Source organism: Lissotriton helveticus, chromosome 11, assembly GCF_964261635.1.
Source record: "Lissotriton helveticus chromosome 11, aLisHel1.1, whole genome shotgun sequence".
Taxonomy (NCBI): domain Eukaryota; kingdom Metazoa; phylum Chordata; class Amphibia; order Caudata; family Salamandridae; genus Lissotriton; species Lissotriton helveticus.
In genome coordinates this window covers 831,018,808-831,046,000 of record NC_136072.1, presented here as the reverse complement: position 1 = coordinate 831,046,000, position 27,193 = coordinate 831,018,808, and the positions used below count along the sequence as shown (strand labels likewise).

The window sequence follows — 27,193 nt, the reverse complement described above, 5'->3', positions numbered from 1 at the left end:
ACCTGTTTTGAGTTAAGACCCCAGTGCTGGCCCTCGGAGACCCGTGCTGGATTTTCTCCCATTGAATAACATTGTCAGATTTCCATTGAAAAGTTTCTAAGTGTGAACTTTTAAAACAGCTTTATATTCATGAAAATTCACTACAGTAACTAAAACGTTTTTGCTAATCTGCTTTCAGCTTAGACCCCAGGACTGAATCTAGGATCTAGTCCTGGGACTACTAAAGTAATCTATATAGTAATCAACTGTACTTGCATGTGGAAAACCCATTGAGCTCAATGCTATGGTGTGTTTTAGGATTGTGTTGCTTACTGTCAAAACTGTATTAATTGTGTGCACAAGCTTTATTGCTCCTTTGCAAAGTAATTACATGAGAGAACTCATAACAAGAAAAGTATATTTTTAGAACTGTTGGTTCTAAAAATAAAACACCTATATCTGTGGATATAAAAACAATTGGCCTGGAGTTCAGTCCTCGAGTGTGTGAAACCTTTTGCTGACTGAGTGTGTACAACAAATGCTTTACACTGTCCTCTGGTACTGCCTTACTGCTCGACCAAGCTACAACTTTGGAGAGTAAGGTCAGTTCTGACTTTAACCTCTGTTATACCTCTGGGGTGGGTGGACTCTATACACACTGTACTTCATTCTAGTCCAGTATATATAGAGCCACTTTCTCACAATCAGGATCATATCCAGGTGCTGCCCCTACAATATTTAAGTGTATCCTTAGATATTGTAAGTTCCAGGGAAGCTCCTGAAAACCTACCAACCCCGGTGTGGTCACAGATTGGCTTTGGGCAACCTGCCACCACCAGACTGTCTGGGACCAGAAACAAAGCACATCCTGGAAAAGAAAATGTCACACTTCCTCCCCCAGGATTAGCACAGTGCTTGAGAGGGAAGCTTCAAAGACTTGCATGTCTTTGTAATGCAACCCGCAGCCTCTGCCTGAAGCAGCAGATGTCAGCCCCCGGTTTACCCCCCCAATTTTGGCGGGAAAACCGTTGGAAAAAAACTAGGAAGAATATGAGGTGTGCCCACCTCTGCCAACTCCACCCCGAAGGTGAAGGAGGTGAGGTGAAGCACATCTTTCAGTCCCCATTGTTTTGAAGTTTGGGGGGTGGGGAGAGTAGGACTAGGACTACACTCCCTCCCGCATAATTGAGGGTGTAGACACCCCAGATAAGGTGCCCTACCTGTCACTCCCTTAAAATGCCCCATAATCAATTAGGTGGCTTTCCCAGACCCTGAAACCTAGTTACTGCCGCCCTAAGAAGAAGACCGACGAAGAAGACTCAGTGCAGAGAAGACTGTCGACACCCACTGACTTAGCCACATCCCTAACGGCCTGACTGCAGCCCTCGAAAATCTTGCGAAGAAACAATGCCTGACCTCCACAACCCCTTAGAGAACTGCCTAACTTTGAAGAAGACCAGAATTCCCTAGGATAGCTGCTCTGTCCACAAGAAAGCACAACAAAGGATCCTGGTGCCCTCCGGATCCGTGATTCCTGACCACTCTGCACCCGATGCCTCCGGCCTGTGTCCAGGTGGCCTACTGATCCAGAAAAGGTTCCCAGCGATCCGGTGTCCAAGTCCAGCAGACGCTGAGCCTTCATGGACTACACGATGACTCCTGCAGTGTGAATCCAAAGGCTTCCCTTGACCAGCTCTGGTAAGTGAAAACAGACTTCAAAGGATACCCCTGCACCCGAAGCCCCTTGGCCTCGCGGACCTCGTCTGATGGTGTCCCTGTGACCTACAGCATCAAAACTTACCTCTGCTGTCGCTGGTTTACTTCGTGCAGCTTCCAGTTCGTTCCCTGCAGCTTGTTTGCCAAAACGAGTTAATCCATTGAATTGCATTAGGTGCCTGATACTGTGTTTGCACCCTGCACCCAGCTGTCCTTGTGCCACTGGTAGTGTTTGTCTGCTGCTGCCTTGTGGCCCACCCTGTGCTTGCCTAAACTTCCGAAGCTTGAGCTCTGCAGCTGCTTTACTTACCTGTTAGCAGTGTGTCTTGAAGCATCCCCAGTCTCCATTGGGTAACATCGGGCCTGAACGTCAATTTTTACCTCTGCACTTGGCCGCCGCTGGTAGGGCAGTGTTTGTGCTTGCCTGAACATTGCCCTATGCTAACCCTGCAACCCAAAGACTTGATTTTGTAAGTTGTTCACTTACCTATAAAACCGCATTAATGTTTTACTCCTTAGATTAACATTGCAAAGACTGAAAATTGTGCCCACTTTTGAAACAGAAAATAGTTTCCATTTTAAAAATGCACTTACCTTTTTGCAAAGATCTTGGTCTTAAAATATATCTTGAGCAAAGCTTATTTTTATAAAATTGGTGTGGATCTCCTTTTTGAGTTGTGTCATTTATTGGTCCTTGTGTGCACAACAAATGTCTTACAATCCTCTGTTAGGCCTAAGGCTGCTCGTGCTCGCCCACACCACCACAAATAGAGCATGTTGGGTTTGTATTGAGCCCTGTACACTTCTGGGAGAATCTCTGGACTATGTGCATGGTATAACCATCTAGTGGTATACCGTATACAGAGCCAGCTTCCTACACTAGATTAGTGTTAAAATATCCAACCCAAAGAATTACTGGAGGCTTGTGACAATTCCTAATCTGTCTATCACTTTCACAATCTAGTTCTTCAACCACAAAAGAACAACTTTGGTGAAAAATGTTATTATAAAAATTTGTCAATAATATGTTTACATGGCCCACTGCCCTCTTTGTGATTCCTTTAAGACCAGAACAGTCCCCTGAATAGGAACATATGGGGTGCAAGCAGGTGGCTGTTGTAAAAAGCCTACACTACTCCTTTGAGGGGGTGCATATAAAAAGAGATGAATGGCTGAGCATGGTTCTAGGAGTACCTCGATTCATGCCTTGATTGTCTCTAATTTGCTTCACACTTCCCCTAACTTTGTCCTTTGACTGGTCTCTATTGTGACCTAAAAATTTGAAGAGCAAACTTTGTTGATCCCCCTGTGCCACATTATTTATTACACTGCTGGAACACGTAACGTTTATTTAGGGGGACCTATGTATTTTTGTGCCTACTGATGGTGGAAAATACAGATTACCAGTAACCCCGCTAGGAATTACTTTTGCGGTTCAGTACTGGGCTGAAAGGTACAGTACTGGCTTCTCCTCTGATCACAGGTGAGTACTTCGGAATTCAGACCTTGGCTGATTTTATGTGAATATTTTCAGTTTTCAAATCTTCACACGTGGAAATTTTTCGAGTCAAAAGGAGTCAATGTTATCCAATGGCAGGTAAGTGAATTACCGGTTCCCAGGTGAGTACTTGGTTGTTGAAGTTAAGGTTCTGGGCATAGACTCAGGGGTCCCCCAGGGTCAGGTAAGTACAGTTAGTTCAATCCCAGTGGCACAGGGGCAGCCGGGTGCAGAGGTAGGTAGGCCCAATGATATCCAATAAGGGAGCTGGGCTCCTGGTCACTTGCTCATGGCAAGGGGGGGAAGTAGAATAGGACACAGGGGTCACAGCCAGTGGCACTCGGGCGGCAGGGTGCATTTGAGCCATCGGGCGCTCAATTTTATTCAATGGGAAAGGTCAAAAAGGAACAAAAGCTGCAGGCTCGGGGACGGAGACTCTCCAGGGGCGACCAGCACTTCGAGAGGTAAGTTGGGATCTTGGAGCACAGGTAGGTACCACAAAGGGAGGCACAGGGGGCTGAGGGCGCCGGGTGCAGGGGTATTATTGGGTGTCGGAAAAGCTTACTCTCAGCTGGACGCAGTTGGGGTGGCCCCTGGTTCTGAGTCTGCAGGCGTCGGCTGGTTCGTCGAGGAGGGTCTTTGGGCACTGGACTTCGGGTCCAAGTTGCCGGGGGGACGTCCTCGTGGTTTTGGTTTGGTTGGGCCCGGCCCGGGTTCAGCGGGTGTAGAGTGGGCTGGTCCGGAGCTTCCTGGATTGCACCATGGGGGTTGTTGCAGCAGAGCCTCTGATGTTGGGAGTCCCAATCTTCAAGAGGGTCAAGGCAGGCAGGTACTCTGGGTGTCCCAAGGTTGCTGTCCGCAGGAGTCGCCGGGTTTTAGGCAGGAGCAGGTTCCAGGATCAACAGGCCGGTAGGGCTGGGGCCAAGTCAGTTGTTGTTGTACTGTTGTTAGCAGCTGCACGGCGGGTCTTCTTCTTCTTGATATTCTTTCTTCTTTTTGGTATCGGAATCTGAGGAAGGAAGGTTCAGGGAGCCCCTAAATACTGAATTTAGGGCATTACAGGTAGGGCAAGGACAGGGACCAATGGGTCCCCGCCCTGGGGTGAGTACACCCCCTAGCCTGCGCCTTTCCTGTGAGAGGGGGCAGGAGCCTAGCTGTGATAGGGCAGGGCTCCCCATCTTCAAGATGGCCGGAGCCTGGGGTCGTGCTTCACCTCGTCTCCTCCACCTGAGGGGTGGGGTTGGCACAAGCTGGCACCCCCTCCTTCCTGGCTTACATTTTCCCGCCAGTCTTCCCGCCAGAGTCAGGGGCAGGACTGGTGGGGGCTGGTTGTTGGGTACAGCAAATGGTCTGGAGAAGCTCACAAAGGCGGCATGCCTTTGAAGCTTCCCCCTGCCCATCCTGGGGGAAGAGACCTAGCACCTCGCCCAGGATGTGCATTGTTACAGGCCCAGGAGAGCGGGGGCTTTCCTACCCAGGGGTCCAGCGACAGGTCTACTGTGTGGCAGCCTCTGCAGCCACTCAGCCTGACGTGGATTGTAGGTTAGGGTTTTGGAGGGCATCTCTAAGATGCCCTCTGGTGCATTTTACATTAAATCCCACACTGTCATCAGTGTGGGTTTAATGTGCTGATAAGTTTGATACCAAACTTGTCAGTCTTCAGTGTAGCCATTATGGTGCTGTGGCGTTCGTAATGCCAACTTCCCAGCACCATGTACTCTTAATGGCATCACTGCACTTATAGTGCCCAGGAATGGCCCTGGGCTCTGTAGGGGCACAGGGCTCATGCACCTGTGCCCACACCTCTGGCATAGAGCACCCAGCTAGAGGGGTGACTGAAGTATGCCAGGGCAGTGGGTTCTGTGGGCATGGCACACAGGGATGTGTGCCATGTCGACTCTGGTTTTAGTTCTGTACTTAGGCACTCAGCCTGCAGAGGCAGTGTGTGGGTGCCAGGGTACAGGACTCCTGGGGGTGGCACAATAAGTGCTGCAGCCCTCCGGGGTCTCCTATGGTCACCATGCCCTGGGTACCTAGGGTACCAACTACTAGGGGCTGACAGGTGGCCATTGATGCCAATTGGGTTTTGTTTCAGTACAGTTTTAGGGAAGGAACACAGGCCCTGGGTACCTGGTTGGCAGGAGCCCAGGGCACACTCAGTCAAAGCACATCAGCAATTCAGAAAAAAAGTGGGGGCATACCAAGGCAAGAAAGATGGCACTTTCTCACACTGATGCAGATAAAAACGACAAAGTCGAGATGGCACACTGCCTGTGTGCCATGCCAACTAGCACTGCCTCGGGTATAGGTAAATCCCCCCTCTAGCAGATTTTGCAGCCCTAAGGCAGGATGCACTAAACCCTAGGTGTGGGCATATCTGTATAAGCAGATAGGCCCCTACAATATTTAAGTCCATTCTTAGATATTGTAAGTGCCAGGGAAGCCATAGAGAGTACATGGGCTGGAAACTTGACAACTCATGTTCCCCCGCACCATGATGGCTTCTCTGAACTCTGGAGTGTTTGATACTAAACTACTCTTCTCAATAAACCCACTGATGGCAGAGTGAGATTGATTGAAACACATACTCAGAGGGCACCTTAGAAGTGTCCCCTGAAAACCTGCCAACCCTGGGGTGGTCCCAGACTGGCTGTAGGCAGCCTGCCACCACCAGACATGTTTTTGGACCCCTGGGTGGAGAGCCTCTGCTCTTGAAGATGAGGAGACCCATCCAATCACGGCTAGGACTATGCCCCCTCACACAGGAGAGTGGCATAATTGAGGGTGTCGTTACCCCAGGTGAGGTACCCATTGGCCCTACCTGCTACTCCCCTAAAGCGCCCCTAAATTTAGTATTTAGATGGCTCCTCCAGACCTGCAAACGAGTTCCTGCAGACTAAAGAAGAAAAAGGACTTGAAGACGCTGTCCAGAAGAAGACTTAAAGATGCCTACTGACTTGGCCTAGCCCTAACGGCCTGTCTGCAGCCCTCGAAAATCCTGCAAAGAAACAACACCTGTCCAGCAGTCAGTGATCTTCACAAACCCTGGGAGGACTGCCTACCTCTGAAGATCAGAACTCGAGGTCCAGATGGCCCAACAATCAAGAACAGTTTCCCCAGCGATCCAGAGTCCAAGTCCAGCATTGGCTGACCCCTCATGGACTCCACAACGACTCCTGCAGACAGAATCTAGAGGCTCGGCATAACCGCGAATGGCTCCAGTAAGAAGAATCTGACGTCAAAGGACACCCCTGCCCCTGGGCCTTGGTGAGCTGAACCACAGTGCCCCTATGACACTGTACACCTAAACTTACCTCTGCTGTCGCTGGTTTCCTCTGTGCAGACCCCGGTTTGATGCCTGCAGCCTGTCAAACTGAGATTTCCCATTGAAAAGAATTAGGCCCCTGTCGCTGTTTGCGCACCCGGCTGCCCCTGTGCCGCTGTTGGTGCATGTTTGGTGCTACCTTATGTCCCCCCTGTGCTTGCTCCAACCCCCAAATCTTGGCCCCAGCAACTGATCTACTCCCCTGCACTGCACTGTACTTAGAGTACCCCTAGTATCCATTGAAATGCATTGGGCCTATCTCCGAATTTGACATCTGCACCCAGCCGCCCCTGTACCCCTGGTGGCGCAGACTTTGCGTTTATCTGACCTTGCCTTCTGCTGATCATAACCCCTAGATAGGATAACATTAAACTGTTTGAAAATTGCACTGTCGACTTTTAAAGTACTAAAGTATTTTGCCTGAAAAACGTATTTACCTTTTTGCGAAGATCTTGGTCTTGAAATAAAACTCAAACAAAGCTTATTTTATATAAAGTTTGTGTGGATCTCCTTTTTGAGTCGTGTGTCAGTTATTGGTCAATGTGTTTGCAATAAAGGTCTTAGACTCTTCTGTGTTAGGCCAAAGGCTGCTCGCCCACACTGCAACTAAAGAGCTCTTTGGGTTTACATTGAGCCCTGTACACTTCTGCGTGAATCTCTTAACTCTGTGCATGGTATAACTACTTAATAGTTTACCATATACAGAGCAATCTTCCTACTTCAGTCATGAATGTCAACTACACCTGAAATTGCTTACACTACACAAGGATCTACGTGATCACACAATGTATGGTATTATTCCAAAATATCAAAACCACCAGAAGCTAAAATCTTTCTGTAATTGGTGTGAATCCATATGCTCAGCAGATACAGCCTGCTCTCTCAGAAAATCACAGATGAGAATGTTAAGTATATTACTGTAGATAACAATGTGTGAGTAAACTACAGGTTATTTATCTAGCAGTTATACAGATCATTGACTATTTAAACAATAAGTGAACCTAGGTTAAAGAGATATTAATAGGCTGAAATGTGTCAAGCAGGGAGTAGTAGCACATTAATACATTACTCAATTAATGCATTAGGGATTACTAGTTTTGGCACAGACACAGCTAGAGGTAAGATATGCTTCAGGCAGTGTCAAGTCAGAGGTTCAGCCTAGATCTGAGTGTTTTAAATATCAGGCACAGGAAATACAGAGTTGTGTGTGAATGTGCCTAGTAAGGATTTGGAAAAAAGCCACCCAGTGTCAGGCCAACATCATAACAGAGTTTATGATAATGGGACTGTGCACCAACTGACTTCAGGTGATTCTGGGGAGCTTCATTTTGTAGGGATGTTTGGAGCAGGTGCAAGCATCTCACCTTCCCAAAGCTGCCAACCATTTCCTGCACCAGAGACCTCATGGGAGCGATGTAGATTATTTTGAAGTCATCCACGTTGATGGTTCCGTCCACGTTTATATGCTTTCCAATCTCACGCAGCATACACATTAAAGCCACATTGGTCTTTCCAGCACCCTGCAACACAAGAGCATGCCTAATTTGACTTAGAAGGCGCTAGACAATGTAAAGCAATTTTCATTTTCATAATTATCATCTGTAGTCATCAAGAGGTATTCTGCAACAATGTAGACTGAGGAGCTAGTACTCATGGTCTATCAAAACTCAGGTCATTACTAGTGCTCTAGGGGATCTTCTGTTTGACTCTGAGTATAATCCAAGGTGCTGCTGAAGTAATAGACTGTACCATGGTTGAAGGTAGTGAACTAGCTGAAGTTGGCATGGTGGCTTGAACAAGAGTGGGTCTCTAAAATGAAACGGTAAGTTGAAGGTTGCTGAGCTTGTAAGGAAAATGCTACTTACCAGTATGCATCTGTTCTTGGCATGTAGAGCTGCAGAGTTGCACACTGTGCATATATCGCCACCTAGTGTTGGGCCTGGATGTTTGCAGTTTGTTGTTGTCCTGAAGGGTGCTTTGGAAGTCACGAGATAGGGAACTCCTCCTTTGGACCACATTGTGCATGGGCATCGGCTCCATCCCCAGATTGTTTTTCGCCATTAGGGAAATGATGGAGCTTTGCAAGAAAAGGAAGGAGGCCCATGTAATTTGCATCTAATTAAGATAATACTGGAACAGACCAGGGTAGCCGGGAAGGCGGGTGGGCGTGTGCAACTCTGCAGCTCTACATGCCAAGAACAGATGCATACTGGTAAGTAGCATTTTCCGTTCGAGGCATATGAGCTGCAGATGGCACACTGTGCATAGATTGTATAGCAGTACCCATCCTAAGCGGCGCCCACCCCTATCTGTTGCAGTAGTTTGGAATAATGTTTTGAGATCAGCCTGGCCCACATTAGCTTGTTGCTTGGTTTGCACATCTACACAATAGTGTTTTGTGACTGTGTGCCGTGAAGACCATGTAGCTGCTTTGCAGATGTCATCTAGGGGAATGTTCCCTAAAAATGCCATTGAAGCCCCTATTTTTCTTGTAGAGTGGGCTTTAGGAGGAACAGATAACGTACGCTTAGCTTTGTGGTAACAAATCTGTATGCATTTGACAATCCATCTAGCTATCCCAGATTTTGAAATGGGATTACCTTTGTGTGGTGGTGAGAAAGACACAAAAAGCTGTTTTGTCTTACGAAAGGGTTGTCCCCTCTCTATGTAGTATAGCAACGCTCTTTTGACATCTAATGTGTGAAGAGCTCTCTGGTACTGTCTGCGGTTGCGAGAAGAAAACGGACAGTTCTACAGATTGATTGAGATGGAAGGGAGAAATGACTTTGGGTAAGAATTTTGGATTGGTACGCAGAACTACCTTATTGTGATGCATTTGCAAAAAGGGTTCTTGAATGGTTAGTGCTTGTAGTTCACTAACTCTTCGCAGAGAAGTAATAGCTACTAGGAACGCAACTTTCCATGTTAAAAATTGAGGTTCACATTTGTATACGGGTTTGAAGGGAGGCCCCATTAACCGTGTGAGAACAACGTTTAAATTCCACACAGGTGAAGGTGGTACTCTGGGAGGAATTATTATTTTATGGCCTTCCATAAAGGCTTTAATGGCAGGCACTCTGAATAGAGATAGATGTTGTCTGTTTTGCAGATATGCTGCTATTGCAGCAAGATGTAGTCTAATAGACGGATAGGCTAAGCTGCATCTTTGGAGATGCAGTAAGTATCCTATGATGTGTTGAATAGACACATCTAGAGGATTAATATTGTTGTTGTGACAATATATTACAAATCGTTTCCACTTGGCTGCATAACATGCCCTAGTGGTTGGACGTCTAGCTTCTTTTATGACATTCATGCAGTCTGGAGGAAGGTACAAATATCCAAATTCTAGCATTTCAGGAGCCAGATCGCAAGGTTGAGCTGTGCTGGGTCCGGGTGTCTGATCTCTCCACGGTTCTGCGTTAAGAGGTGTGGAGACAGGTGTAATGTTTGGTGGGGTACTACCGACAGTTGTAGCAGTGTGGTGTACCACCTCTGTCTGGCCCACGTTGGAGCAACTAGGATGAGGGTCAGAGAATGCTGTTGTAGTTTGCGTACTACTAGTGGCATGAGTGGTAGAGGTGGAAAAGCGTACGCAAATCTGTTTGACCAGTTCATCCATATCGCATTGCCTTTGGACAGTGGGTGTGGATATCTGGCAGCAAAGCTTGGGCAGTTGGCGTTTTCGTGGGTGGTAAATAGGTCTATCTGAGGTTGTCCCCACATCTGAAAGAATGGGTGAAGAACTTGCATATGAAGTTCCCACTCGTGGGTCTGTTGTGTTTGTCTACTTAACAGATCCGCTATGGTATTTTGTACTCCTGGAACATGCTGGGCTAGAAGGAATATGTTTTGAGGTATAGCCCACCGCCATATGTCCTGTGCTAGTTGAGATAGTTGCAGGGAGTGTGTGCCTCCCTGCTTCTGTATGTAATACATGGCTGTCATGTTGTCTGTACGGACTAACATAGCTTTGTTTGATACCTGCTTTTGGAAAGCTTTTAGTGCTAGTAATATTGCCAGTAACTCCAGATGATTGATGTGCAGTAACTTTTGTTGTGGTGTCCACCTGCCTTGCATGGTGTGTTGCAGTAGGTGGACTCCCCAGCCTGAGGAACTGGCTCTAGGAACGGTTGTCCCTTGGAAAGGTTTTTGGTGTTCCACCACTGCAGAGAGCGATGAGTCAGACCGTCTACCAACACTAGGTTTGTCAATTGACCTTGAGCCTGGTTCCACTGACGTGATAAGCATTCTTGTAGTGGGCGCATTTGAAGTCTTGCATGGGGCACTATGAAAATGAAAGAGGCCATCATCCCTATGAGTTGCATGAACACTCTTGCTGGAAGGGAGTGTTGTAGCTGAAACCTTGTTAGAAGAGTTTGTATGCTGGCTATCCTTGCAGGAGTAGGATAGGCAAGCGCTTTTGAGGTGTTTATTGTGGCACCGAGGTACTGCTGTAGTTTGGATGGTTGTAGATGGGACTTGTCGTGGTTTATTGTGAACCCCAAGTCGTGAAGCAGTTGTATTGTGGCATGAGTGTGTTCCACGCATTGGTTGTATGAGCTGGCTTTTATGAGCCAGTCGTCGAGGTACGGGAAGACATGGATGTGTCGTCTTCGTAAATGCGCTGCCACCACTGCTAAGCACTTGGTGAATACTCTTGGTGCTGTTGTGACTCCGAATGGGAGTACTTTGAATTGATAGCGCTCTCCGTCTATTACAAATCTGAGATACTTCCTGTGAGCCTTGTGAATGGGAATGTGGAAGTATGCGTTCTTGAGATCTAAAGTAGCAAGGAAGTCGTTTTGCGACAGAAGCGGAAGAACTTGTTGCAGTGTGACCATGTGAAAATGGTCTGACTGTATGTATAGGTTTAGCGGTCTGAGGTCTAGAATAGGCATTAGAGAGCATTCCTTTTTTGGAATCAGAAAATATAGAGAGTAAACCCCTTTGTTTTGTTGGTGCAGAGGAACTGGTTCTATTGCACTTTTTTGTATCAGGGATTCTACTTCTTGCTTTAACAGTGCTAGATGTTCTTGTGGCATTGGACGCTGTTTGGGTGGTATGTTTGGGGGGCTAGATGTTAGTTCTAGACAGTAACCTGATTGAATAATTTGTCGCACCGACCTGTCTGATGTGATGTTGGTCCAGGCAGGAAGGAATTGTTGCAGTCTTCCCCCCACAGGAGTGGAATGTTGGGGAGGAAGGGGAGGAAAGTCATTGGGTAGGGGTAGAGGCAGAGCGCGAGTTGTTGGTTTTGCCTCTGCCTTTGTTGTTGTTACCCCTGTAACCCCCTCTTTGGTAGCCCTTAGTGAATGTGGATTGGCTAGGGGTTTTGTAAGAGGTGGAGAGACTTTCGGAGGAGTAGCCTCTAGTGTTGCCTCAGTATGATGTGCGACGAAAAGAACGTCTGGGAGCTTGCTGTTGCAAGACTCCCATAGATTTTGCTGTATCGGTGTCTTTTTTCATCTTTTCTAAAGACACGTCAACATTTGGGCCGAATAAATGTCTCATCAAATGGCTGATTAAGGATGGAGTTTTGTACCTCAGGTTTAAAACCTGGGATACGTAGCCAAGCATGTCTACGTAGGAGGGTGCTGGCATTAATTGCTCTTGAGGCGGTATCTGCCGCATCTAGGGCACAGCGAATGGAAGTGTTCGTAATATTTTTACCTTCCTGTATCAGTTCATTGGCCCTATTTTTGTATTCGTCAGGTAGATGCTGCATTATGGACTCTAGTTCATCATAATGAGCTCTGTCAGATCTGGCCAGCAACGCTTGGGTGTTGGCGATGCGCCAGATATTAGCTGCTTGAGACGCTGTCCTTTTGCCTGAGGCGTCAAGTAGCTTGGATTCCTTGTCTGGGGGTGTCCCTCACCTGATATCTGAGAATTAGCACGTTTACGTGCATTAGACAACACTAAAGAGTCTAATGGTGCTGAGCCTTTAATATAGACTGGATCTGTAGGGGCCGCTTTATATTGTTTCTCAATTCGAGGACTGAGGACCCTAGCCCTGAAGGGGTCTTTAAAAACCTCTGTTGCACGTTTGATTACACCCTTAAGCATTGGTAAAATGGCAGTAGACCTTTGTGTGTTATCAAAAGTGTCTAGTAGGAAATCTTCCTCCACCACATCTGTGTGTAAGTCCACCCCATGATATTGGGCAGCTCTTTGGACTAGTAGATTAAAACCTATAGTGTCCTCTGGCGGGGATGGTCTAGAAGGGAATATGTCGCCTTGTGGGACATAAGGCACATCAGGGGTGTTGTAATAATCCCATGGATTAGGTGACTGAGGGGGACTATTGGTCCCTGTTGGGTCATGTGCACCTCCATCTGTGTCATCAGAGTCTGTGTCTACATCATTTTGCGGATCAGGGGATGGTGTAGGTGAATGGTGAGGTGGAGTAGGTGTAGGAGGGGGAACAGTATGGGGAGGTGGAGGAGAAGGCACCCTTAATGGAGAGGTTGCAATGTCTCTCTTCTTTAGAGGAGGAGGAGGTGCTGGCACATCAAGTGGTCTCTTTTCGGAACTGAGAGTCAATTGACAAGTCTTCGGATCCTTGACAAGAGTTTTTTTGGTTAGGATCAGGTGTGAAAAGTTCCTCTGAACAGGGCAGATCCTTCGGTGTCGAGGTTTTCGGCTCCATAGGTTTTTTCGGCACCGGGTCGGTAGCTGTTTTCGGTTTAGAAGTGTGCCCTTTTGAAGTGTCCTTTACCGGAACCTGTTTCTTCGGTTTCGGGTGTTTTTTCGGTTCCGAAACGTGTGAATCTGGAGCTTTAGGCGTTTTTTTAGTTGGCTCTGAATGCGGTTTCGGCATCGATGAGCCGCTGCCAGTCTTCGGTGCCATGTGTGCTTCGGTGTCAGAGCAACAGTCGGCGTGGTTGACGAAGATGGCTTTTTCTCCGTTGTCGGTGTAGGATCGGCACCGTGGATAAGCTGGCTCGAGCCTGAGCTGCCTGAAGGCTTAATGGGCTTCTTTGCCGGGCCCGAAGGCGGGTCGTGGGAAGCAGTCTCTCGGTGTTCACCCGGGCCCGGAGGTGAGGGTGTGCCCGAAGCCTTTTTAGAGGGTGTCGAGGAAGGGTTGGGGTCGACTATCTTACTTACGACCCGTTGAGCTGGAGTGACTTCCTCGACGTCGGAGTCTTCGGCGTCTGAGGAGCTGGTACTCTCTTCGGTGTGCTGGTGTTCTGGCATGGCGACGCCCTCTTCGAAGATGTCATCGGGGATCGAAGCTGACGAGCGGGCCATTGTTCTTCGAGCTTGTCGGTCCCGGATCGTCTTCTTGGAGCGGAAGAAGGCACAAGCGGAACAGTCTTTGGCCCCGTGCTCCGGTGAGAGGCAAAGGTTGTACACCTCATGTAGGTCGGTGTGGGGAAACTTCGACCCACATTGAGGACACTTCTTGAATGGCGTCCTTCCCATAGGCCAGAAGTAAGGCCTAGGTAGGCCCGAAGGCCTTCGTCGACGACTGGAATCGAAGACTTCGAAGGTGAAGAATCGCCTCGATGTGGAGCGCGATTGAAACAATACCGTTGAACTGGGTGAGGATTGCGCGCCGAAGGAAATTCGGTTCCTAACCGGAACGCAGGAAACACATCCGAGCCCCATGGCGGAAAAAAAACAATCTGGGGATGGAGCCGATGCCCATGCGCAATGTGGTCCAAAGGAAGAGTCACCTATCTCGTGACTTCCAAAGAACTTTTCAGGACAACAACAAACTGCAAACATCCGGGCCCAATACTAGGTGGCGATCTATGCAAAGTGTGCAATCTGCAGCTCATATGCCTCATACATGGAGTTATGTTTGAAACTGGTGCTGGAGAATTAGAGGGGTGCAGATTCTACAACTGAACCATTTGCCCATGAATTAACATGGTGCTATTTTGTGGGGGGGAGTGAATTTCAGATGACTGACAGTTTGGTTAGGCTGGAGGAAATGCTAGTGCTTCAAGGAAAGAAGGGGTCAATAATTTCGATTTATGCAAGAGCTGCATTGGTTGAGAAGAGTGTCTTACCGTTGGGGCACAAAGCAGCAGATTCTCATCGGTGTCCATGGCTGCCCTAAAAAGCTTACTCTGGATCCGGTTGAGCGTTCTGAAGCCTTCAAAGCCAGCCTGGGCATACTTTGGAAGTTTCTCAACTGGCACCATTTGCTGAGGAGAGGAAAAGGGAACAGGAGAAGGTAAAAATGTCAGTAGCAGGCTCTCTTGACCTTGGAAGAAACAGATCCTAAGTGATTGTGTCTAAGGTGAGAACAGGCTTCTAGGAGTTTATTAAATCCAAAAGAATTTAACAAAGCGCTTTCAACTCCAACAGGGACTAGATAACGTATCCCACAATCACTGCAGCCTCTCACAGGCAGGAAAATGTTCACATCAGTCGACAGCTGTAAAGTAGTGGAATTAGAGCCCACACAAGGGGCAATCGCACCAAAAGATATTGCTTCATGTTAAGATGCTCCTTTTGCTCAGTGTTATGATGTGCACACAGTCTTGAAATGACATACCTCATCAGCAGCAAAGGGTTTTGGTTTGAGGGCAGGAACATGTACTTCCTCATAGCCTTTGCGCTGTCGGCGAAAGGAGCCGTCTGGCAGTTGGCATCTCTTGTTGGCCATGAAGTGACTGCCCTGAGCAAACACCAGATCTTCTAGGTCAAGAACCTGACGTGGTGCTAGTACCTGGATTGAAGGGATTCAAGGGGGAAATAATAAAGATGAAAACCTAAAAACAGGACAAGGGGAGCAAATCCACTATGTTCTAGTAATCGTGGTTAGACACATTAACCTGAACATTTTACACACAACAATATTTTAAAAACAAGAAAACGGCCAAGTTAATTTTAACACAATAACTTGGGCACAAGAACCGAAAAAGAAATATTTAGCTTAGATCACATAAATGTTGTAAACCAGGTGAAATACTAAAGGAGACTATCTGAGAATACGCAATAAAGGGAATATATTACATACAAGATAGCAAAAATGTATTAAGAGTGATCGGGATAGCAAAAGGAATTTAGCGGAGACTCTTGCATGATGGACAGGAGGATAGTTAAATGCAGGAGGCCTCTCCAGCTACCTCCCTGTCAAACTTCCAAAAAAACAGTCATACGAATACCTTTGTTGCAATGTTTGCATGTAAAGTGTTCACTGGCGCCTATAGCAGCATCTTGGTGGTCTTAACAGATATTTATTTTTACCCAAATTAATGGCTGTCATTTTATCAATCAGATGTGTGGGCCTGCCAGGAATTAAATTGTGAGAAAGTGAATTATTTATTGGGGTAGTTGTGAGGTCTCACCAAGTAAGAATGTCACTATTCTGTATTAGGTCCATTTAGGTTACATTAATTTAAACCTCAGCTCATTCCTAGGTAGCTGTGGCAAAGAGCAGCCAGGCTTAACCCAATAGAAATAAGTGCAATACAATCAAAAGTACCAAAACAGTTACAAAGTCAACAACACAACATATAAAAATCCCCCTCAGTTTTTTGAAATAGCATACAATTTACTGAGCAAACAGAAAACAACAGCAGGAAAACCAGAGATTTGATTTTGGAGTTTTCTAGAGCCAAAAAATCACAATGCACCAATTGCTCAGCGTTGGTTATGGTGAAATCCTCCACGTTGGGATTTACAAAGTTTCTGGGAGTAGAGCTGCTTTCAGCAGGGCAAACAAGCAAGTTGAGTCGGACAAACGATGTGAAGGCAGCGGGAGTGGTTCAGCAGCGGGACCGAGGTATCATCTGGTTCTTTTACGAAAAAGTTCCGAAAACTTTTTTAAGAGCCAATGTTCACAATCTTGAGGGAGAGAAAGTATACTAGCACCAGTCCAGAGTCGAGGACCTTTTGGGCACCATTTGGTTGAGTTAGGACTCAATCTCCCAGAGGCCACTAGCAAGGTTAACGGCAAATCCAGTCAGAACTGGTCAGATGGGCTATTCTTTGAAGCAAACTTCTTGTAGCCTTTGTGTTCCTGGAGCTTAACAGGATGCTAGTTAACTAGCCCTTGGAGTTCACTCTTCTGTCCTGGGTTCAGGTACACGCATGTTCAGACCTTGGGGTTTCTCTCCAAAGGTAAAACAGCAGGCTCAGTCCTTTTCCTGAGTTCCAGTCCTTTGATTTGGCAGATGCAGTCCTCCTTTGGTTTTCCACAGGTCCTGCAGTGTTCAGAAGAAGGTAGCCAGGAGTGCCACATGTATGCCTGGCATTTGCCTGTGGGTGGGAGAGGCTCCCTAACTAATGCAAGTAAAATTTCCACTGGTAATCCTGCCCACTCTTATATCACTTCTTGGGGGGTTTGGCACTAAACAATCCCACACTGCATCTCTCATCCCAAATTCAAGATGTCACAATATTTCTTCCCTTGGTCAGGTCTCTGGGCACACTCTGGGGGTGTGTGTCTATAGAAATTAGGAACTCCCCTAAAAATAAACAGTTCACAGGTGTCACTCTGGTTAGACAATGGCAGGGGCTGACCAAGGTATGAGTTACATCAGCCTGTGACAGGGACGCACTGTTAAAGCATGCCCAGTTGGTGTGCATAGCTCCCCACCCCAGGCCACCTGCCAGAAGGAGGTCACACCTCCTCCCAGCCAAGGCCATTTTTTCCCTTTCCTGAGATCAACTGACACCTCCCAGCAGGGTGCCAGATAACAGTAGGGGATTATCGCTGAAAGAGCTGCAGAGGATTAAGGCAGGAAAATGCCAACTTTATAAAAATGCAATTTTCAAAATAGGAATTTAAAATATAACTTTACCAACAGTTTGTATTTTCAATTATTATTAATTTAGGTGCTTGAGCCATGGTTTTAGCTATTGCAAAACTGAAGTTGCACTTTATAACATGTTATAATGTAACTCAGCACTTTTTAGGTCGAGCCTAGGCCATCCCGTAGGGATATTGGGCGAGATTTACAGTAAGGCTTCCGAAAAGTCTCCCCAAACTGCGGATTCGATACAGTTCATGTGAGCCAGGTGCGTGCACATTGCCAGCCACATCCCACACCATGCCTCGGCATCAGACTTCAAAGGAAGCCGCTCCTCCGCCTACCCCCCATCAGACTTCAAAGGAAGCCGCTCCCCCGCCCCCCTCCGCGCAATGCCAAGAGTTTGTTTAAGCAGCCTTTTGGCAACTGAGAGACTTGCTACATTATTTGTTCCCAGCCAGCTCTTATTGTCGCAGTGTCTGTTGTTCAACAAGCAGCAACCAACGTCTGCTCATTACTATGTAAAAGAAAAAGACGATTTTAAACCAGTGTTGGCTGGCCCAATTAGTACTGAAACGACTCGGTATTAAGTATTCTTCTGAAAACAAACACGCTTTCTGTTTCGCTTACTGTGGTGTTTTTCTCTCTCAACTGTTAGCCACTAATCCCCCGCGCGTCGTTAACAGCTGACAGCGTCACTGCGTGCCCCTTTCCATCTCCGTGACACGGAGTCAACCATTACGCAGTGACTCGCTGAGCCGCTTTAACGCCGCAAGGTGCCTCCGTTCTGAAGGGCGTCCGCTGGCAGGAAAGTCGATGGTTCGAGGCTCACTGCTTTCCTCCAGAGTAGACCAGAATGAAAGTATTGTTCATGAAAGGGTCATGTGAGTCACATATTCATACATACTCTTTCGTTAGCCGCTGTTAAGAGGCAGTTTAGTCTCTCTTCCTTTTGTTGCTCAACCCCTGGGTCTTTGTGTGTTTAATTAGCCCTCCATCGTTTATTACTTGCCCCAGGACACTCTCCCTTTCATCCCTCTAGGAAGGCACAATATACTGCTGAAACATGCGATCCACTTCCGGGTCGTATGTCCTTTAATAATCTGCCTTCCTTGCGGTGAACACAGCACTACTGGTAGCCCGCCCCAGTCACCCTCGGTCTGCGCTCCGCATTAATTAAATGTGGCAGTAAACTACTTTAAGCAGAATGTTCTCAAACTAGGACTACAATAACCCGTTGGCTGCTGCCGTCGGCCATTGGCCGACGGCAGCACTACCTCGCTGGTGCTGCCGTCAGCCAATGGCCCACGCGACAGTGCCCGTTTTTTAAAACGGCCGCACTGTTGCAAAAAAGTGGAAGCAGCCAACGGGTTAAAACTTGTATGTTTTCAATGTTTTAAAACGGAATAATTTACTGTTCTATTACAGTCTGCCCACGAAACTATTAGTAAATGTGCCCACATAGCATTTCGATTGCTGACAGAGGAGTAATTCCAATATATTCTAAATCAGGCTGTGCGCCCTTTACTTCACATAGGGACTCACCTTGTACTGTAAGGGTGACCTCATCAGCTTGCCTGTGTTTTTTTGACATCACCACGTTATGCAACATTAAAAAGTAAACCTCTGAGTCTCAAAAACGGCTGTTTGCTATTCTGGTTGCTTAAAACCCAGTTCTGGCTCAAGGTAGCTCACACCACGGGGCCGTCTGTAGTTATTCCGCACACAGCGCCCACCAAGCCCTCCCATATGGCGCTGCACAGTCTACCAGGCCGTCGGTGTTGGAGCTACACTTCTGTGCAGTGCAGGTGAGGTGTCCCACGTCATCAAGGCAGTCCTTCAAAGGCATCAGCTATGCCGAGAAAAGACGTTTGACGGCAGAGGTATTTTTCATTTATTTGCAGCTGGTAGTGTTCGCCAGATAGAACTACTTAAATAAATGAACCATTTCTCAATATTAGTTCTTTCTGAGAATGGGAACATCACTTTACAATTCTCCATCATACAACACAAAGCCAGTCTCCATCAGTGTGTACCACTGTGTGAGGGGGTTTTAGAAGTTGTGGGCTGGCAGTATCTTGTCTAACTGGAACACCCAGCTAGTCTTCACTTGTTAGCAAAGACCACCTGGCTCTCAGGGTAAAGGGTTATTAATGTTGCCTTAACATATTGTGGATGTTCTATTTGTTGTAATTCCATTTCTAGACCGCTATGGTACAAAGAGAGGGTACTTTCTCACATCGGTGCTTTGTTCAGCCTGCAAGAGTGTCACTCAAAGGGTCACACACGATGCATAGAAATGTCACATATATGCACGCAAAAACCTGCAGGTGTCGCACATCAGCAAACTGAAAACTTGGCGGCAGTGCTGCCTGCCTGTGAGAGCACCGAAGCTGGCACCCACACAGTCCCACGGGATGTCATTTCGTGCATCAGTAAGGCTAGCTCACCCAGTGGCCAAACACAGTAAGTTTTCTGATATGACGTCATCCACATGCCAGCGAACCACATTTATTCCCTCATTCCTGCTTTAATCTTAACAAAAGCCTTCATGCGCCAATTTACTGTTCTGTTTCTCAGCTGGTCTGTGCTTTTTAAATCATTCAGGGACTTGCGTCCTCCCGTCACCGGATGACCCATATTAGTTGTGTAGTCTCCACAGGATGATGGTTTTTGTTGAGCCTCAGCGTGCATGTTCTTGCTTTGAGCTAGGACAGTTCTCCGTGATTTATCTTCAGTGGCTCAGATTCCTCCTCAGTCGTTTTTAGGTCTAGCTGAGATAACGCGAGACCTAAAAACCTACCCCCCTCTCTCTCTATCGCACGCACACACTCTATCGCACACACTCTATCGCACACACTCTATCGCACACACTCTATCGCACACACTCTATCGCACACACTCTATCGCACACACTCTATCGCACACACTCTATCGCACACACTCTATCGCACACACTCTATCGCACACACTCTATCGCACACACTCTATCGCACACACTCTATCGCACACACTCTATCGCACACACTCTATCGCACACACTCTATCGCACACACTCTATCGCACACACTCTATCTATCTATCGCACACACTCTATCGCACACACTCTATCTATCTATCGCACACACTCTATCGCACACACTCTATCTATCGCCCACACTCTATCTATCGCCCACACTCTATCGCACACACTCTATCTATCTATCGCCCACACTCTATCGCACACACTCTATCTATCTATCGCACACACTCTATCGCACACACTCTATCTATCTATCGCCCACACTCTATCTATCGCACACACTCTATCGCACACACTCTATCTATCTATCGCACACACTCTATCGCACACACTCTATCTATCTATCGCACACACTCTATCGCACACACTCTATCGCCCACACTCTATCTATCGCCCACACTCTATCTATCGCCCACACTCTATCTATCGCCCACACTCTATCTATCGCCCACACTCTATCTATCGCCCACACTCTATCTATCGCCCACACTCTATCTATCGCCCACACTCTATCTATCGCACTCCCTCCAGCTATCGCACTCCCTCCAGCTATCGCACTCCCTCCAGCTATCGCACTCCCTCCAGCTATCGCACTCCCTCCAGCTATCGCACTCCCTCCAGCTATCGCACTCCCTCCAGCTATCGCACTCCCTCCAGCTATCGCACTCCCTCCAGCTATCTTTCGCACTCACTCCATCTATCTTTCGCACTCACTCCATCTATCTGTCGCACTCACTATCTTTCGCACTCACTATCTGTCGCACTCACTATCTGTCGCACTCACTATCTGTCGCACTCACTATCTGTCGCACTCACTATCTGTCGCACTCACTATCTGTCGCACTCACTATCTGTCGCACTCACTATCTGTCGCACTCACTATCTGTCGCACTCACTATCTGTCGCACTCACTATCTGTCGCACTCACTATCTGTCGCACTCACTATCTGTCGCACTCACTATCTGTCGCACTCACTATCTGTCGCACTCACTATCTGTCGCACTCACTATCTGTCGCACTCACTATCTGTCGCACTCACTATCTGTCGCACTCACTATCTGTCGCACTCACTATCTGTCGCACTCACTATCTGTCGCACTCACTATCTGTCGCACTCACTATCTGTCGCACTCACTATCTGTCGCACTCACTATCTGTCGCACTCACTATCTGTCGCACTCACTATCTGTCGCACTCACTATCTGTCGCACTCACTATCTGTCGCACTCACTATCTGTCGCACTCACTATCTGTCGCACTCACTATCTGTCGCACTCACTATCTGTCGCACTCACTATCTGTCGCACTCACTATCTGTCGCACTCACTATCTGTCGCACTCACTATCTGTCGCACTCACTATCTGTCGCACTCACTATCTATCGCACTCACTATCTGTCGCACTCACTATCTATCGCACTCACTATCTATCGCACTCACTATCTATCGCACTCACTATCTATCGCACTCACTATCTATCGCACTCACTATCTATCTATCGCACTCACTATCTATCTATCGCACTCACTCTATCGCACTCACTCTACCTATCGCACTCACTCTACCTATCGCACTCACTCTACCTATCGCACTCACTCTACCTATCGCACTCACTCTATCTATCGCACTCACTCTATCGCACCACCACAGCATCACTCAGCACCACCACAGCATCACTCAGCACCACCACAGCATCACTCAGCACCACCACAGCATCACTCAGCACCACCACAGCATCACTCAGCACCACCACAACATCACTATGCGCTACCACAGCATCACTGAACGCCACAGCATTACTCTTCGCCACCACAACATCACCCAGCACCACCACAGCATCAATCTGTGCAACCATTCAACAAAAACTGGTTCAAATATGTTCTCTCAATGTTTCAAGCTTTATTACAAATGTCAAAAAAAGATGTTAATATTTCACTTCTGTTCTTGGATTTTCGTCCCAATAAAATGCACTGAACATAATCTTCACAAAAGTTATTTACAAAAGTTTAAGCTATTGCCATTATAAATTACAATAACTTATTTAATTATTAAAAAAGAATAAAAGCCATTGTTATTTGTAATATCAATACATCTAAGTCACGTAAATACAAGACATATTGCATTACAAATGCTATAGGTGTCACATTTGCAAAAGTTAAAACTATTGGCATTGTAAATGACAAAGCTATTAATTTTGCTATTTTCAAAACCAGCAAAAATACAAAATGTGTCATTTACAATACCAATAGCTCAAACTTTCCTAATGTGAGACCTATTGCATTGAAAATGCTTGTTTACTGGAGAGCTAGCCATGCCACAGTAAAAACAACCTTGCAGATTTTTTACTGTCAGAACATGCAAAAGTTAAATACACATGTACTACCTTTTAAATACCATTCACCCTCCTCTATGGCATTTAGGGCCTAGCTTAGGGGTGACTTATAAGTATTAAAAAGGCAGGGTTGGGAATAGCTAAAGGTTTATTTGGCCACGCTCAATTCACAGTTTTAAAACTGCCATGACAGGCTGTAGTGGCAGGTCTAGGGTCACTCTGTCACTGTAAGGATGGCACAATCAGTGCTGCAGTCCACTTGTGAGATTTAACTTTCAAGCTTTGAGTACACAGAGTACCATATACTAGGGACATATTGGTAAATTAAATATGCCAATCAGGTATTAGACAGTTGCACATATACTTTAAGGGTCAGAGCACAAACACTGGGGGCACTAGGCATCAGGATCTCAGTGTCCAGAATCAGTAAACGGGCACTAAATCTAACCAAAGTTATAAGAAAAAAGTGGGGGAGATCCTGGAATAGGGCCTTTCCTCGCAATAAGGGTACACACAAGCAACGGCAAAGGATACATCATAACTGCCAATGAAATACTATGTCATAGAAGGGTTTCACAAAGACATATTTTGGGTTACCCAAAGAGTGAACATGCATTCTAATCGATGATGGGATCTAAGACACATAGCATGGCAATCATATGATGGCAATCATATGATAGCAACTCCTATGAGTGTCTCTTATGGACCCTTTTGTTTAATTAGTTGTCTTTCACATTTTAACAGCTTACTTCTGTGTATGCTTGTATTTGACTTTCATACTACATGGTACAATGTCTACCTTTATTACAGTTATTGGAGCCCAAAAAAGAAATCAAGGACAGTGTAGTTGCAAAAACGTTGTCATGTCATGTCTCAGAAGGGAACTAGTCAGCGAGCATTCCCCAAGCTTGTGCTTAAGGGAGGAATGGTTGCTGGGGAGTCTGTCATGCTTTTCTCTAAATGTAGTACAAAAGGGGGTGGTGATGGACGGAGCATCTGAATCAATCAAACACTCACACCCAGTCAAAAGATCTGGGTTTAATCCATCACCGTTCTTTAGCCCACTCTGCCACCCCAGTTCAGACATGGCTATACGCAAATCAGTCTGACCCTGTGCCTCATGGGAACAGTCCAGCCCGAACTGCCAAGCCATGTCTTCCCTGGACTGGAAACAAGCTACCGAGGACAGGTTTCTGGCATTCCAGCCGTCTTCAGCCCGGCTTGCTTGAATCCAGTGGCAAAGTGAGCAAGGGACTCACGTTTGAGCATACCCTGCCACACTTATGGCGGCCAAAAGCGGTACAAAAGGGGGTGGTGATGGACCCCTCTAAATGTAACCATACCGGTACAACATCTGTAATGCCACAACTTTCAATAGCTAACAGCAGTACGAAAGACACATGTACCCTCAAACAATATAAAACAGATGTATCGTTAATTATACGTAATACCCAACTCGGCTTTAAAACTGTTCAGATTAATATCAAACCAGGGATTGTCATTGTTTTTTTAATACATAAAAATCTGGTTTCATACCTCTCCTGCTGTCTCCAGATCCATGGCCTCCAAGTCATTGTCCACCCGGGACTGACGAACGCGCTCTCTACGAGAACGCTCCTCCTGCCAACCATGAGCAAAGGTTATTACCAGAAAAGAAAAGTAGAGGCCTATGAACAGGCAGCTACCTTACTCAGCAACATCCATAATGAACTATCATTTAATTGTGTGACTTGGAAATCTTCTGCAATGCATTGGCTAGTTACATAATTTTCTGCTAGCCTAAAATAAGATATTAAGACCTTATGTACAGTGGCTTTGATCTGTCTAATTGCTTAACAAACATCTTTAGACTTAATACTCACATACGATGTGCAACTCTAAGAAAGATAAGCTGATTAGTATAAAGGCAATGAAGAGAGAATGAATTACAGTATATGATGCAGTTACCATATTTTCACATGAAACAACCCACAATACCTGTGGTACATGACATGGCCGAATTTAGCTGAACTATATTAAACCTGGCATTTCAAAAACATTCATTGATATCAAGGTTTATGTTACTTAGTCTAATTGTTCTTGAGATTTCTCAAAATATTTAAATTGTGAGGTAAACTCTAATAACTTGCACTTACATTGCTGACATATTTTCCCTGGTAAAGAATATGAATTGTTTCCCCCCTAAATCAGGAGGCCTCGCATATATTGCTCAAGCTTATATTGATGGCCTTCTGTTCATAGAAAAACAGATTGGTCTGCAGCGGCTTCAGGATCTACATTCCAACTATAGTAAGCAAGGTCCGATGCACGCAGTTGTGTGCATCGGACCTTGCTTACAATTAACTACAAGGCAGGAATTCCTCCACCCTTGTTTTCAGAGTTTAGGGTTTTCTCTGACCCAGTTGCACCAACCACAACTACCATTTCTCTTGACTGAACCACTACCTGTTGTGCGCCATTTCATTTCTGAATACTCACAAACCCTTCGCAGAACTTGAATTCCAACTATAGTAGTTCCAGTAATTTGAAAATGTATTTCAACAGAACAACAATCATGCTTTTTGTTAAAATGGCTCGTTCTTATGTCTGAAACATCAAAGCCACCTCATTTGAAAATGTTTGAGCATATGATTACTTGGGAATTAAAGAGTCAGCCAATGGATCATAGTCATCAAAAATGTGGCTTTTAAATGAGAAATGGTTCACTGCAAATTGGAGAATGACTGTTTTACTCAAAATTTGGGGGCAATATCTTATACTTCATTGTCCTAAAGATATTTAACAGCAAGGTGTGGTCCATGCTGAGGTGTTGTTTGGTACTCTATAATGAGGATAAACACAAACCTAGAGAATTCAGTGGACTGAACTAAAGAAGATATTTAAACTTGAACACAGTTGACCGAGGGTAATTATTTGCTTAAAGTTTGACGTCACTGCCAGCATTATTGTATTTTTATTTAAAAACAACCAAAAAACATGGCGACTGAACAATAAAATCGGCCCTACAGGATGAAATACAGACAAATGATAAAGGACAAAGTTCATTAGTCTTGAGGCCCATTTTGAATTACAAGGTTTCTCCGTATCACACCTGCGCTTGTAGAAAAATCTAGTGAAAGAGCATAGTTTTGAGGATGCTCGTCACAGGATGGGCAGGTTAAAATGAGACTAGAGCGAAAATCCATTAAGAAGCACCAGCCCTTAAAGATACTCCGTAGAAACCATTGCGTAGAAGCTAAGAAAAGGATTTTTGAGAAAAAGTGTGGGTGGGGTGAATGGAGTTACTGGTTAGAGCTCCGTGTTGACTATGTAATTTGAGGAGTAACATTTTACTAATATTGTATGCGTTTGACCTAATGTGCTGGATTTTATACATTTGTATCTGAAAACCAGGTTATAAACTAGCTCTATCTGCACATAATCTGTGTGTGTGTTATGGTTGTAAGGCAAAACCTATACAGATTCTGCTAAAATAATTACATTTACGAAACACAGGTTGCTGAAAATCAGGCAGTAACATGATTACGGTAATCAATCATGTTAAAAATCATGAATGGAGTGCCCACAAGATTGAGAATGTGTAATTGTTTAATTAAGTGTAATTAAGGTTAATATAATTTAAGATACATTTTAAGGTACATGTTGTTGTTTTACTATGTATCACTGTTTTTTCCCCCAAATTGAAAAAGTTTATCATTAATAATTTTTACTGTACACTGATAACTCTGGCGTAACATGAAAATGGTAGAGAGGATACACTTCTATTTAAACAACAAAAACAATATCTGTTATATCTCTGCAGCCACCTACCATTTTCACCCACTAGCATCTAAACCAGATTCTACTCAGTATTTTGTGCCTTTCCCGAATTTCCCAGCATGCAATCTGAGTGTCATACCCTGATGAGGTCTTCCTTCTCAGTCTCCTGCAGCTGATAAAGGAACTTGGAAAGCTCTGCATCTGCTTCCATTTTACCCATAATCCTCTCCTTTTCTGCCTCACTCTGCGCACTGGCCAATAGCGTACAGAACAAAACTGCAAAGAAAATAATCAAAGAATGTAAAATCACACACATGGGGAGAGAGCAGCACTCACTAAAGTGCTTTGACAGAGCATGACCTTAGTGACAGTAGATTTGCTATTTTAAGATCTTGCCTACAGAGAGTCTTTAACTCCTTCGTTGCTTCTACACCACCTTTCAGTTCCCCGCTACTCCTGGCATGGAATTGACTTGTATCCTGCCACTCACTTCCCTGTTGAGCCCCATCCCTCATGCTCTGCAGAGAGTGGGTTTTGGGGATTTTAGGGCCTGTCTGCTGCAATTTGCTACCAGGCTGATTCTTTATCTGCAATGCACTGTCACACAATGGTTACACATGCATGCATATATGTCATTACACTTAGCTTTTTTCATTTGATTTTTGTCAATGCTGTTCGGCATTGGCATACATTCTTTTTTATTTTTTTTGCTAATGCAGAAGAGCATCAGCAAAAAACAATTGACAAACCCAAAGGGTGAAGTGATGCCAGTAAACAATGAGGCTTATCATGATTGGTAATGCTTAGTAACTCAAAGATGCAAAAGAGAGTAGAGATTTCTCAAGTA

General features: G+C 45.7%; 1 protein-coding gene across 1 annotated transcript in view; it reads right to left on the bottom strand.

Moving 5' to 3' along the window:
* The window catches only part of SNRNP200 (small nuclear ribonucleoprotein U5 subunit 200), a 490,380-nt gene that overhangs the window by 369,068 nt on the left and 94,119 nt on the right, over positions 1 to 27,193 (bottom strand). The window contains exons 9-13 of the mRNA XM_078667002.1: positions 26,486 to 26,622; positions 24,124 to 24,207; positions 15,031 to 15,204; positions 14,540 to 14,677; positions 7,883 to 8,038 (exon numbers count right to left, since the gene is read on the bottom strand). Of these exons, the coding sequence (XP_078523128.1) occupies positions 7,883 to 8,038; positions 14,540 to 14,677; positions 15,031 to 15,204; positions 24,124 to 24,207; positions 26,486 to 26,622 (689 nt within the window). The remainder of the gene's footprint in view (positions 1 to 7,882; positions 8,039 to 14,539; positions 14,678 to 15,030; positions 15,205 to 24,123; positions 24,208 to 26,485; positions 26,623 to 27,193) is intronic.